The sequence below is a fragment of the Panulirus ornatus genome, chromosome 21 (assembly GCF_036320965.1).
Source record: "Panulirus ornatus isolate Po-2019 chromosome 21, ASM3632096v1, whole genome shotgun sequence".
Lineage (NCBI taxonomy): Eukaryota > Metazoa > Arthropoda > Malacostraca > Decapoda > Palinuridae > Panulirus > Panulirus ornatus.
In genome coordinates this window covers 603,212-619,312 of record NC_092244.1, presented here as the reverse complement: position 1 = coordinate 619,312, position 16,101 = coordinate 603,212, and the positions used below count along the sequence as shown (strand labels likewise).

At 44.8% G+C, this 16,101-nt stretch overlaps 1 protein-coding gene across 1 annotated transcript in view; it reads right to left on the bottom strand.

Moving 5' to 3' along the window:
- LOC139756239 (uncharacterized) overlaps positions 1 to 16,101 on the bottom strand; it is a 34,967-nt gene that overhangs the window by 11,367 nt on the left and 7,499 nt on the right. Inside the window, exons 3-6 of the mRNA XM_071675415.1 lie at positions 13,823 to 13,995; positions 13,482 to 13,639; positions 11,749 to 11,898; positions 5,016 to 5,145 (exon numbers count right to left, since the gene is read on the bottom strand). Of these exons, the coding sequence (XP_071531516.1) occupies positions 5,016 to 5,145; positions 11,749 to 11,898; positions 13,482 to 13,639; positions 13,823 to 13,995 (611 nt within the window). The remainder of the gene's footprint in view (positions 1 to 5,015; positions 5,146 to 11,748; positions 11,899 to 13,481; positions 13,640 to 13,822; positions 13,996 to 16,101) is intronic.

The window sequence follows — 16,101 nt, the reverse complement described above, 5'->3', positions numbered from 1 at the left end:
GTGTTGACATGTTGAAGGTATGACCCAGGACAGTGTTGACAGGTTGAAGGTATGACCCAGGACAGTGTTGACAGGTTGAGAACATGACCCAGGACAGTGTTGACAGGTTGAAGGTATGACCCAGGACAGTGTTGACAGGTTGAGAACATGACCCAGGACAGTGTTGACAGGTTGAAGGCATGACCCAGGACAGTGTTGACAGGTTGAGAACATGACCCAGAACAGTGTTGACAGGTTGAGAACATGACCCAGGACAGTGTTGACAGGTTGAAGGCATGACCCAGGACAGTGTTGACAGGTTGAGAACATGACCCAGAACAGTGTTGACAGGTTGAGAACATGACCCAGGACAGTGTTGACAGGTTGAAGGCATGACCCAGGACAGTGTTGACAGGTTGAGAACATGACCCAGGACAGTGTTGACAGGTTGAAGGCATGACCCAGGACAGTGTTGACAGGTTGAGAACATGACCCAGGACAGTGTTGACAGGTTGAAGGCATGACCCAGGACAGTGTTGACAGGTTGAGAACATGACCCAGGACAGTGTTGACAGGTTGAAGGTATGACCCAGGACAGTGTTGACAGGTTGAAGGTATGACCCAGGACAGTGTTGACAGGTTGAAGGTATGACCCAGGACAGTGTTGACAGGTTGAAGGTATAACCCATGACAGTGTTGACAGGTTGAGAACATGACCCAGGACATTGTTGACAGGTTGAGAACATGACCCAGGACAGTGTTGACATGTTGAAGGTATGACCCAGGACAGTGTTGACAGGTTGAAGGTATGACCCAGGACAGTGTTGACAGGTTGAGAACATGACCCAGGACAGTGTTGACATGTTGAAGGTATGACCCAGGACAGTGTTGACAGGTTGAAGGTATGACCCAGGACAGTGTTGACAGGTTGAAGGTATGACCCAGGACAGTGTTGACAGGTTGAAGGTATGACCCAGGACAGTGTTGACAGGTTGAAGGTATGACCCAGGACAGTGTTGACAGGTTGAGAACATGACCCAGGACAGTGTTGACAGGTTGAGAACATGACCCAGGACAGTGTTGACAGGTTGAAGGTATGACCCAGGACAGTGTTGACAGGCTGAAGGTATGACCCAGGACAGTGTTGACAGGTTGAGAATATGACCCAGGACAGTGTTGACAGGTTGAAGGTATGACCCAGGACAGTGTTGACAGGTTGAGAACATGACCCAGGACAGTGTTGAATGGTTGAAGGTATGACCCAGGACAGTGTTGACAGGTTGAGAACATGACCCAGGACAGTGTTGACAGGTTGAAGGTATGACCCAGGACAGTGTTGACAGGTTGAAGGTATGACCCAGGACAGTGTTGACAGGTTGAGAACATGACCCAGGACAGTGCTGACAGGTTGAAGGTATGACCCAGGACAGTGTTGACAGGTTGAGAACATGACCCAGAACAGTGTTGACAGATTGAAGGCATGACCCAGGACAGTGTTGACAGGTTGAAGGTAAGACCCAGGACAGTGTTGACAGGTTGAGAACATGACCCAGAACAGTGTTGACAGGTTGAAGGCATGACCCAGGACAGTTTTGACAGGTAAGACACAGGACAGTGTTGACAGGTTGAGAACATGACCCAGAACAGTGTTGACAGGTTGAAGGTATGACCCAGGACAGTGTTGACAGGTTGAGAACATGACCCAGAACAGTGTTGACAGGTTAAGAACATGACCCAGGACAGTGTTGACAGGTTGAGAACATGACCCAGGACAGTGTTGACAGGTTGAAGGTATGACCCAGGACAGTGTTGACAGGTTGAAAGTATGACCCAGGACAGTGTTGACAGGTTGAAAGTATGACCCAGGACAGTGTTGACAGGTTGAAAGTATGACCCAGGACAGTGTTGACAGGTTGAAAGTATGACCCAGGACAGTGTTGACAGGTTGAAAGTATGACCACAGATGACCAGTGTAGTCGTGCACGTCTATGACAATAACGGAGGATGAAATATATTGGTACGAAAGAGAGCGAGGTGTGGTCGTACTTACCTGTCATGACCACCAAGAATGACAAGTGTGGTCGTACCTACCTGTCATGACCACCAAGAATGACAGGAGTGGTCGTACCTACCTGTCATGACCACCAAGAATGACAAGTGTGGTCGTACCTACCTGTCATGACCACCAAGAATGACAGGTGTGGTCGTACTGAACTGTTATGACCACCAAGAATGACAAGTGTGGTCGTACCTACCTGTCATGACCACCAAGAATGACAGGTGTGGTCGTACCTACCTGTCATGACCACCAAGAATGACAGGTGTGGTCGTACCGGACTGTTATGACCACCAAGAATGACAAGTGTGGTCGTACCTACCTGTCATGACCACCAAGAATGACAAGTGTGGTCGTATCTACCTGTCATGACCACCGAGAATGACAAGTGTGGTCGTACCTACCTGTCATGACCACCAAGAATGACAAGTGTGGTCGTACCTACCTGTCATGACCACCAAGAATGACAAGTGTGGTCGTACCTACCTGTCATGACCACCAAGAATGACAGGTGTGGTCGTACCTACCTGTCATGACCACCAAGAATGACAAGTGTGGTCGTACCTACCTGTCATGACCACCAAGAATGACAGGTGTGGTCGTACCTACCTGTCATGACCACCAAGAATGACAAGTGTGGTCGTACCTACCTGTCATGACCACCAAAAATGACAAGTGTGGTCGTACCGGACTGTCATGACCACCAAGAATGACAAGTGTGGTCGTACCTACCTGTCATGACTACCAAGAATGACAGGTGTGGTCGTACCGGACTGTTATGACCACCAAGAATGACAAGTGTGGTCGTACCTACCTGTCATGACCACCAAGAATGACAAGTGTGGTCGTACCGGACTGTCATGACCACCGAGAATGACAAGTGTGGTCGTACCTACCTGTCATGACCACCAAGAATGACAGGTGTGGTCGTACCGGACTGTTATGACCACCAAGAATGACAAGTGTGGTCGTACCTACCTGTCATGACCACCAAGAATGACAAGTGTGGTCGTACCTACCTGTCATGACCACCAAGAATGACAGGTGTGGTCGTACCGGACTGTTATGACCACCAAGAATGACAAGTGTGGTCGTACCTACCTGTCATGACCACCAAGAATGACAAGTGTGGTCGTACCTACCTGTCATGACCACCAAGAATGACAGGTGTGGTCGTACCGGACTGTTATGACTACCAAGAATGACAAGTGTGGTCGTACCTACCTGTCATGACCACCAAGAATGACAGGTGTGGTCGGACCTACCTGTCATGACCACCAAGAATGACAGGTGTGGTCGTACCTACCTGTCATGACCACCAAGAATGACAAGTGTGGTCGTACCTACCTGTCATGACCACCAAGAATGACAGGTGTGGTCGTACCGGACTGTTATGACCACCAAGAATGACAAGTGTGGTCGTACCTACCTGTCATGACCACCAAGAATGACAGGTGTGGTCGGACCTACCTGTCATGACCACCAAGAATGACAGGTGTGGTCGTACCGGACTGTTATGACCACCAAGAATGGCAGGTGTGGTCGTACCGGACTGCCATGACCACCAAGAATGACAAGTGTGGTCGTACCTACCTGTCATGACCACCAAGAATGACAGGTGTGGTCGTACCGGACTGTTATGACCACCAAGAATGACAAGTGTGGTCGTACCTACCTGTCATGACCACCAAGAATGACAGGTGTGGTCGTACCTACCTGTCATGACCACCAAGAATGACAGGTGTGGTCGTACCGGACTGTTATGACCACCAAGAATGACAAGTGTGGTCGTACCTACCTGTCATGACCACCAAGAATGACAGGTGTGGTCGTACCGGACTGTTATGACCACCAAGAATGGCAGGTGTGGTCGTACCGGACTGCCATGACCACCAAGAATGACAAGTGTGGTCGTACCTACCTGTCATGACCACCAAGAATGACAGGTGTGGTCGGACCTACCTGTCATGACCACCAAGAATGACAGGTGTGGTCGTACCGGACTGTTATGACCACCAAGAATGGCAGGTGTGGTCGTACCGGACTGCCATGACCACCAAGAATGACAAGTGTGGTCGTACCTACCTGTCATGACCACCAAGAATGACAGGTGTGGTCGTACCGGACTGTTATGACCACCAAGAATGGCAGGTGTGGTCGTACCGGACTGCCATGACCACCAAGAATGACAAGTGTGGTCGTACCTACCTGTCATGACCACCAAGAATGACAGGTGTGGTCGGACCTACCTGTCATGACCACCAAGAATGACAGGTGTGGTCGTACCGGACTGTTATGACCACCAAGAATGGCAGGTGTGGTCGTACCGGACTGCCATGACCACCAAGAATGACAGGTGTGGTCGTACCTACCTGTCATGACCACCAAGAATGACAGGTGTGGTCGTACCGGACTGTTATGACCACCAAGAATGACAAGTGTGGTCGTACCTACCTGTCATGACCACCAAGAATGACAAGGTGTGGTCGGACCTACCTGTCATGACCACCAAGAATGACAGGTGTGGTCGTACCGGACTGTTATGACCACCAAGAATGACAGGTGTGGTCGTACCTACCTGTCATGACCACCAAGAATGACAGGTGTGGTCGTACCTACCTGTCATGACCACCAAGAATGACAGGTGTGGTCGTACCGGACTGTTATGACCACCAAGAATGACAAGTGTGGTCGTACCTACCTGTCATGACCACCAAGAATGACAGGTGTGGTCGGACCTACCTGTCATGACCACCAAGAATGACAGGTGTGGTCGTACCGGACTGTTATGACCACCAAGAATGGCAGGTGTGGTCGTACCGGACTGCCATGACCACCAAGAATGACAGGTGTGGTCGTACCTACCTGTCATGACCACCAAGAATGGCAGGTGTGGTCGGACCTACCTGTCATGACCACCAAGAATGACAGGTGTGGTCGTACCGGACTGTGAAGATAACGATGAATGTAGTGGTTGTACCTGTTTGTGGTGAAGGAGTTGTGAGAAGTAAGCGTGGTCGTACTTCAGCTGATCTAGTTGTGTCTGAAGTCTGCTCATGGTACAGTCATATTCCCTGACCGCCCGCTTCATCTGGTCCAGCAACACTATTCTGTAATGATGGTATACTATCATCATCATAACCATCATCATCATCATAACCATCATCACTGTAATGATGGTATACTATCATCATCATAACCATCATCACTGTAATGATGGTATACTATCATCATCATAACCATCATCACTGTAATGATGGTATACTATCATCATCATAACCATCATCACTGTAATGATGGTATACTATCATTATCATCATCATAACCATCATCATCATCATCATCAGCATCATAACCATCATCACCATTAGCATAACCATCATCATCATCATAACCATCATTATCATCATAACCATCATCATCATCATATCCATCATCATAATAACCATCATCATCAACACCGTCATCATTATCATTATCATAACCATCAGCATCATCACCATCATTATCACCGTCATCATCATAACATCATAACCATCATCATCATCATTAGCATCATAACCATTATCATCATCAGCATTATAACTAACATCATCATCATAACCATCATCATCATCATCATATCCATCATCATCATCATCATCGTCATAACCATCATAACCATCACCATTTTCATCATAACCATTATTATGATCATAATTATCACCATCATAATCATAATAATCATCATAATCACCACCATCATAATTATCACCATCATCATCATAATCATCACCATCTTCCTAATCATCATCACCATCATCATAATTACCATCATCGTCATAATCATGACCATCATCATCACCATTATCATCATCCTCACTGTCATCACCATCATCATACTCATCACCATCATCTTTCATCATCATCATTATCATCATAATCATCATCACCATCACAATAATTACCATCATAATCATCACTATCATCATAATCATCCTCACCACCATAATCATGATCATTATCATCATCATCATAATCATCATCACCAGCACCACCATCATCAATCATCATCATTATCACCATCATCAATACCAGTGCATCATCACCAGCATCACATCATCACCAACTCTATCATCATCATCACCAACGTCAGCAAATCATTACCAGCACCATCATCATCACCAGCATATCATTACCACCACCATCATCACCAACATCAGCAAATCATTACCACCACCATCATCATTATCAGATCATTACCACCACCATCAGCATATCATTATCACCACCATCATCACCAACACCAGCAGATCATTACCAGCACCATCATCATCACCAGCATATCATTACCACCACCATCATCACCAACATCAGCAAATCATTACCACCACCATCATCATTATCAGATCATTACCAGCACCATCATCATCACCAGCACATCATTACCACCACCATCATCATCATCAGCAGATCATTACCAGCACCATCATCATCACCAGCAGATCATTATCAGCACCATCATCATCACCAGCAGATCATTACCAGCACCATCATCATCATCAGCACCATCATCATCAGCAGCAGATCATTACCACCACCATCATCACCAACATCAGCATATCATTACCACCACCATCATCATCAGATCATCACCAGCACCATCATCATCACCAGCAGATCATTACCAGCACCATCATCATCATCAGCACATCATTACCACCACCATCATCACCAACATCAGCATATCATTACCACCACCATCATCACCAACATCAGCAGATCATTACCAGCACCATCATCATCACCAGCATATCATTACCACCACCATCATCACCAACATCAGCAAATCATTACCACCACCATCATCATTATCAGATCATTACCAGCACCATCATCATCACCAGCACATCATTACCACCACCATCATCATCATCAGCAGATCATTACCAGCACCATCATCACCAGCAGATCATTACCACCACCATCATCATCACCAGCAGATCATTACCAGCACCATCATCACCAGCAGATCATTACCAGCACCATCATCATCACCAGCACATCATTACCACCACCATCATCATCACCAGCATATCATTACCACCACCATCATCACCAACACCAGCAGATCATTACCAGCACCATCATCATCATCAGCACATCATTACCACCACCATCATCACCAACATCAGCATATCATTACCACCACCATCATCACCAACATCAGCAGATCATTACCAGCACCATCATCATCACCAGCATATCATTACCACCACCATCATCACCAACATCAGCAAATCATTACCACCACCATCATCATTATCAGATCATTACCAGCACCATCATCATCACCAGCACATCATTACCACCACCATCATCATCATCAGCAGATCATTACCAGCACCATCATCATCACCAGCAGATCATTATCAGCACCATCATCATCACCAGCAGATCATTACCAGCACCATCATCACCAGCAGATCATTACCAGCACCATCATCATCACCAGCAGATCATTACCACCACCATCATCATCACCAGCATATCATTACCACCACCATCATCATCACCAGCAGATCATTACCAGCACCATCATCATCACCAGCAGATCATTACCACCACCATCATCATCACCAGCAGATCATTACCACCACCATCATCATCACCAGCAGATCATTACCACCACCATCATCATCACCAGCAGATCATTACCACCACCATCATCATCACCAGCAGATCATTACCAGCACCATCATCATCACCAGCAGATCATTACCACCACCATCATCATCACCAGCAGATCATTACCACCATCATCATCAGCAGATCATTACCAGCACCATCATCATCACCAGCACATCATTACCACCACCATCATCATCACCAGCAGATCATTACCACACCATCATCATCACCAGCAGATCATTACCAGCACCATCATCATCACCAGCAGATCATTACCACCACCATCATCATCACCAGCAGATCATTACCAGCACCATCATCATCACCAGCAGATCATTACCAGCACCATCACCAGCATCATCACTCACCAGCAGATCATTACCAGCACCATCACCATCACCAGCAGATCATTACCACCACCATCATCATCACCAGCAGATCATTACCACCACCATCATCATCACCAGCAGATCATTACCAGCACCATCATCATCACCAGCAGATCATTACCAGCACCATCATCATCACCAGCAGATCATTACCACCACCATCATCATCATCCAGCAGATCATTACCAGCACCATCATCATCACCAGCAGATCATTACCAGCACCATCATCATCACCAGCAGATCATTACCACCACCATCATCATCATCAGCAGATCATTACCAGCACCATCATCATCACCAGCAGATCATTACCAGCACCATCATCATCACCAGCAGATCATTACCACCACCATCATCATCACCAGCAGATCATTACCAGCATCATCATCATCGATCATTACCAGCACCATCATCATCACCAGCAGATCATTACCAGCACCATCATCATCATCAGCAGATCATTACCAGCACCACCATCATCACCATCATGGTCATCATCATCACCACCATGGTTACCATCATCATCACCACCATGGTCATCATCATCATCACCACCATGGTCACCATCATCATCACCACCATGGTTACCATCATAACCACCATGGTTACCATCATCACCACCATGGTCACCAGCACCACCATCATGGTCATCATCATCACCACCATGGTCATCATCATCATCACCACCATGGTCACCATCATCATCACCATGGTCACCATCATCATCACCACCATGGTCACCAGCACTATCATCACCACCATGGTCACCATCATCACCACAACCATGGTCACCAGCACCACCATGGTCATCATCATCACCACCATGGTCACCAGCACCGCCATCATCTTCACCATGGTCACCAGCACCATCATCTTCACCATTATCACCACCACCATGGTCACCATCATCATCACCTTGGTCACCAGCACCACCATCATCACCACCATGGTCATCATCATCACCACCATGGTCACCGTCATCATCACCACCATGGTCATCATCATCACCACCCTGGTCATCATCATCACCACCATGGTCACCATCATCACCACCACCATGGTCATCATCATCATCACCACCCTGGTCATCATCATCATCATCACCACCATGGTCATCATCATCACCACCATGGTCATCATCATCACCACCATGGTCACCATCATCACCACCACCATGGTCATCATCATCACCACCCTGGTCATCATCATCATCACCACCATGGTCATCATCATCATCATGACTACCATGGTCACCAGCACCACCACCATGGTCACCATCATCACCACCACCATGGTCATCATCATCATCACCACCCTGGTCATCATCATCATCATCACCACCATGGTCATCATCATCACCACCATGGTCATCATCATCACCACCATGGTCATCATCATCACCACCATGGTCATCATCATCACCACCATGGTCACCATCATCACCACCACCATGGTCATCATCATCATCACCACCATGGTCACCAGCACCACCACCATGGTCACCATCATCACCACCACCATGGTCATCATCATCATCACCACCCTGGTCACCATCATCATCATCACCACCATGGTCATCATCATCATCATGACTACCATGGTCACCAGCACCACCACCATGGTCACCATCATCACCACCACCATGGTCATCATCATCATCACCACCCTGGTCACCATCATCATCACCACCATGGTCATCATCATCATCATGACTACCATGGTCACCAGCACCACCACCATGGTCACCATCATCACCACCACCATGGTCATCATCATCATCACCACCCTGGTCATCATCATCATCATCACCACCATGGTCATCATCATCATCATGACTACCATGGTCACCAGCACCACCACCATGGTCACCATCATCACCACCACCATGGTCATCATCATCATCACCACCCTGGTCATCATCATCATTATCACCACCATGGTCATCATCATCATCATGACTACCATGGTCACCAGCACCACCACCATGGTCACCATCATCATCACCACCATGGTCATCATCATCATCATCATCACCACCATGGTCATCATCATCATCATGACTACCATGGTCACCAGCACCACCACCATGGTCACCATCATCACCACCACCATGGTCATCATCATCATCACCACCCTGGTCATCATCATCATTATCACCACCATGGTCATCATCATCATCATCATGACTACCATGGTCACCAGCACCACCACCATGGTCACCATCATCACCACCACCACGGTCACCATCATCACCACCACCATGGTCATCATCATCATCACCACCCTGGTCATCATCATCATCATCACCACCATGGTCATCATCATCATCATGACTACCATGGTCACCAGCACCACCACCATGGTCACCATCATCACCACCACCATGGTCATCATCATCATCACCACCCTGGTCATCATCATCATTATCACCACCATGGTCATCATCATCATCATCATGACTACCATGGTCATCATCATCACCACCATGGTCATCATCATCACCACCATGGTCATCATCATCACCACCATGGTCATCATCATCACCACCATGGTCACCATCATCACCACCACCATGGTCACCATCATCACCACCACCATGGTCATCATCATCATCACCACCCTGGTCATCATCATCATCATCATCATCACCACCATGGTCACCAGCACCACCACCATGGTCACCATCATCACCACCACCATGGTCATCATCATCATCACCACCCTGGTCACCATCATCATCATCACCACCATGGTCATCATCATCATCATGACTACCATGGTCACCAGCACCACCACCATGGTCACCATCATCACCACCACCATGGTCATCATCATCACCACCCTGGTCACCATCATCATCATCACCACCATGGTCATCATCATCATCATGACTACCATGGTCACCAGCACCACCACCATGGTCACCATCATCACCACCACCATGGTCATCATCATCATCACCACCCTGGTCATCATCATCATCATCACCACCATGGTCATCATCATCATCATGACTACCATGGTCACCAGCACCACCACCATGGTCACCATCATCACCACCACCATGGTCATCATCATCATCACCACCCTGGTCACCATCATCATCATCACCACCATGGTCATCATCATCATCATGATTACCATGGTCACCAGCACCACCACCATGGTCACCATCATCACCACCACCATGGTCATCATCATCATCACCACCCTGGTCACCATCATCATCATCACCACCATGGTCATCATCATCATCATGACTACCATGGTCACCAGCACCACCACCATGGTCACCATCATCACCACCACCATGGTCATCATCATCATCACCACCCTGGTCACCATCATCATCATCACCACCATGGTCATCATCATCATCATGACTACCATGGTCACCAGCACCACCACCATGGTCACCATCATCACCACCACCATGGTCATCATCATCATCACCACCCTGGTCATCATCATCATTATCACCATGGTCATCATCATCATCATCATGACTACCATGGTCATCATCATCACCCCCATGGTCATCATCATCATCATCATGACTACCATGGTCACCAGCACCATCACCATGGTCATCATCATCATCATCATGACTACCATGGTCACCATCACCATGGTCACCACCAACAAGACTCACCTTTTCTGCCTCAGCGACAGTTCCTGTTCTTGGTGCCTGGCCTCCTGGCTGGCCATGGCCTGCCTGTTGTCCTGTAGGTCGACCTGCAGTTGTCCTAAGTTACTATTGCTGTTTCTCCTGACCTCCTGTTGCTCTGACTTACTCTCCTGCCTGCAAAATGTTGGCACAATACAGTGGTAAGCTGTCATTCATGACATGTAAAATGTTGGCACAATACAGTGGTAAGCTGTCATCCATGACATGTAAAATGTTGGCACAATACAGTGGTAAGCTATCATCCATGACCTGTAAAATGTTGGCACAATACAGTGGTAAGCTGTCATCCATGACATGTAAAATGTTGGCACAATACAGTGGTAAGCTGTCATTCATGACATGTAAAATGTTGGCACAATACAGTGGTAAGCTGTCATTCATGACATGTAAAATGTTGGCACAATACAGTGGTAAGCTATCATCCATGACCTGTAAAATGTTGGCACAATACAGTGGTAAGCTGTCATCCATGACATGTAAAATGTTGGCACAATACAGTGGTAAGCTGTCATCCATGACCTGTAAAATGTTGGCACAATACAGTGGTAAGCTGTCATCCATGACATGTAAAATGTTGGCACAATACAGTGGTAAGCTGTCATCCATGACATGTAAAATGTTGGCACAATACAGTGGTAAGCTGTCATCCATGACCTGTAAAATGTTGGCACAATACAGTGGTATGCTGTCATCCATGACCTGTAAAATGTTGGCACAATACAGTGGTAAGCTGTCATCCATGACATGTAAAATGTTGGCACAATACAGTGGTAAGCTGTCATCCATGACATGTAAAATGTTGGCACAATACAGTGGTAAGCTGTCATCCATGACATGTAAAATGTTGGCACAATACAGTGGTAAGCTGTCATCCATGACCTGTAAAATGTTGGCACAATACAGTGGTAAGCTGTCATGCAGGATACAAAAGCCACTTACCTGCAGAACACAGGACCCACTCATTTACAGGACACAAAAGCCTCTCATCTGCAGGATACAAGACCTATTCATCTATAGGACACAAGAAACCACTCCTCTGCAGGATACAAGACCGACTTAACTGCAGGATACAAGACCCACTCATCTGCAGGACACAAGAACCACTCACCTGCAAGATACAAGACTTACTCATCTGCAGGACACAAGAACCACTCACCTGCAAGATACAAGATTTACTCATCTGCAGGACACAAAAACCACTCACCTGCAGGATACAAGACCCCCTCATTCGCAGGACGCAAGACCCACTCACCCGCAGGATACAAGACCCACTCATTCGCAGGACGCAAGACCCACTCACCTGCAGGATACAAGACCCACTCATTCGCAGGACGCAAGACCCACTCACCTGCAGGATACAAGACCCACTTATCCGCAGGACGCAAGACCCACTCATCTGCAGGATACAAGACCCACTTATCCGCAGGATGAAAGACCCACTCACCTGCAGGATACAAGACCCACTCATTCGCAGGACGCAAGACCCACTCATCTGCAGGATAAAAGACCCACTCATTCGCAGGACGCAAGACCCACTCATCTGCAGGATACAAGACCCACTTATCCGCAGGACGCAAGACCGCTTCATCTGCAGGACACAAGAACCACTTACCTGCAGGATTCAAGACCCATTCATCCGCAGGACGCAAGACCCGCTCTTCTGTAGGAGACAAGTGCAGGATACAAAAGAGTCGAACCTGCAGTAGAGTACAGCTTCTCCACCTGAGAGGTCAAGATGTTGGAGGTAGTTGGTGAGGGAGGTTGTTAGATTGTTACGGGTCGTAAGTGAATCTTCCAGACGTTTGTTGACATGAATCAACTTCATTTCTAAGTGTTGCAAACTCTCGCCCGACCCCTGCTGGAAGACACAGCTGTTGTATTATCATGCTGGACCTAAGTCACTCCAGCATATCATTCCATAACAGCTCTTGTGGCTCTGTATTGTGCATGTTAGTGCTCTAGACTGTATCACATTAACATATTGGTTCCTACTTACAGAGGTAAGTATCCACCTAGGTAGGGGGTAGGGGATACTTACAGAGACGTGGGAGAAATGTCTGGCCAGGTGAGTACCATATGACAAGTAATGAATGGTTGGGCTTAAGTAGAGAGTAAGTCTCACTATCATCTGTAAATCTTGAAGTAGTAAATACATCCTTGGTGTTACAGCACTCTCCTCCTCGCCTTCTCCTGTACCATCTTGATCCACATCTGAAGGCAGGGACTTATTACACATACATAACAATAATAAGGACATCATTTGTGAAAAAAGGATAAAGGAAAAAACTGGTTCACTTTAACTGTATCTATGTAGGCTACAGTGTATATATCTATTGGTTCACTATGACTGTATCTAGCAGGATACACTATATATCTACTGGTTCACTATAACTGTATCTAATAAGATACAGTGTATAGATCTATTGGTTTACTAAAACTGTTTCTAATAAGATAAAGTGTATAGATCTACTGGTTCACTATAACTGTATCTAGTAGACTATAGTGTATAGATCTATTGGTTCACTATAACTGTATCTAATAAGATACTGTGTATAGATCTATTGGTTTACTAAAACTAAGATACTGTGTATAGATCTATTGGTTTACTAAAACTGTTTCTAATAAGATAAAGTGTATAGATCTACTGGTTCACTATAACTGTATCCAGTAGACTATAGTGTATAGATCTACTGGTTCACTATAACTGTATCTAATAAGATACAGTGTATAGCTCTACTGGTTCACTATAACAGTATCTAATAAGATACAGTGTATAGATCTATTGGTTTACTAAAACTGTTTCTAATAAGATAAAGTGTATAGATCTACTGGTTCACTATAACTGTATCTAGTAGACTATAGTGTATAGATCTATTGGTTCACTATAACTGTATCTAATAAGATACAGTGTATAGATCTATTGGTTCACTATAATGTATGTAATAAGATACAGTATATAGATCTATTGGTTCACTATAATGTATGTAATAAGATACAGTGTATAGATCTATTGGTTCACTATAATGTATGTAATAAGATACAGTATATAGATCTATTGGTTCACTATAATGTAATAAGATACAGTGTATAGATCTATTGGTTCACTATAATGTATGTAATAAGATACAGTGTATAGATCTATTGGTTCACTATAATGTATGTAATAAGATACAGTGTATAGATCTATTGGTTCACTATAACTGTATCTAATAAAATACAGTGTATAGATCTATTGGTTCACTATAATGTACGTAATAAGATACAGTGTATAGATCTATTGGTTCACTATAATGTATGTAATAAGATACAGTGTATAGATCTATTGGTTCACTATAATATATGTAATAAGATACAGTGTATAGATCTATTGGTTCACTATGATGTATGTAATAAGATACAGTGTATAGATCTATTGGTTCACTATAATGTATGTAATAAGATACAGTGTATAGATCTATTGGTTCACTATAATGTATGTAATAAGATACAGTGTATAGATCTATTGGTTCACTATAATGTATGAAATAAAATACAGTGTATAGATCTATTGGTTCACTATAATGTATGTAATAAGATACAGTGTATAGATCTATTGGTTTACTAAAACTGTTTCTAATAAGATAAAGTGTATAGATCTACTGGTTCACTATAACTGTATCTAGTAGACTATAGTGTACAGATCTATTGGTTCACTATAACTGTATCTAATAAGATACAGTGTATAGATCTATTGGTTTACTAAAACTGCTTCTAATAAGATGAAGTGTATAGATCTACTGGTTCACTACAACTGTATCTAGTAACTATAGTGTATAGATCTATTGGTTCACTAAAACTGTATCTAATAAGATACAGTGTATAGATCTATTGGTTCACTATAATGTATGTAATAAGATACAGTATATAGATCTATTGGTTCACTATAATGTATATAATAAGATACAGTGTATTGATCTATTGGTTCACTATAATGTATGTAATAAGATACAGTATATAGATCTATTGGTTCACTATAATGTATGTAATAAGATACAGTGTATAGATCTATTGGTTCACTATAATGTATGTAATAAGATACAGTGTATAGATCTATTGGTTCACTATAATGTATGTAATAAGATACAGTGTATAGATCTATTGGTTCACTATAACTGTATCTAATAAGATACAGTGTATAGATCTATTGGTTCACTATAATGTATGTAATAAGATACAGTGTATAGATCTATTGGTTCACTATAATGTATGTAGTAAGATACAGTGTATAGATCTATTGGTTCACTATAATGTATGTAATAAGATACAGTGTATAGATCT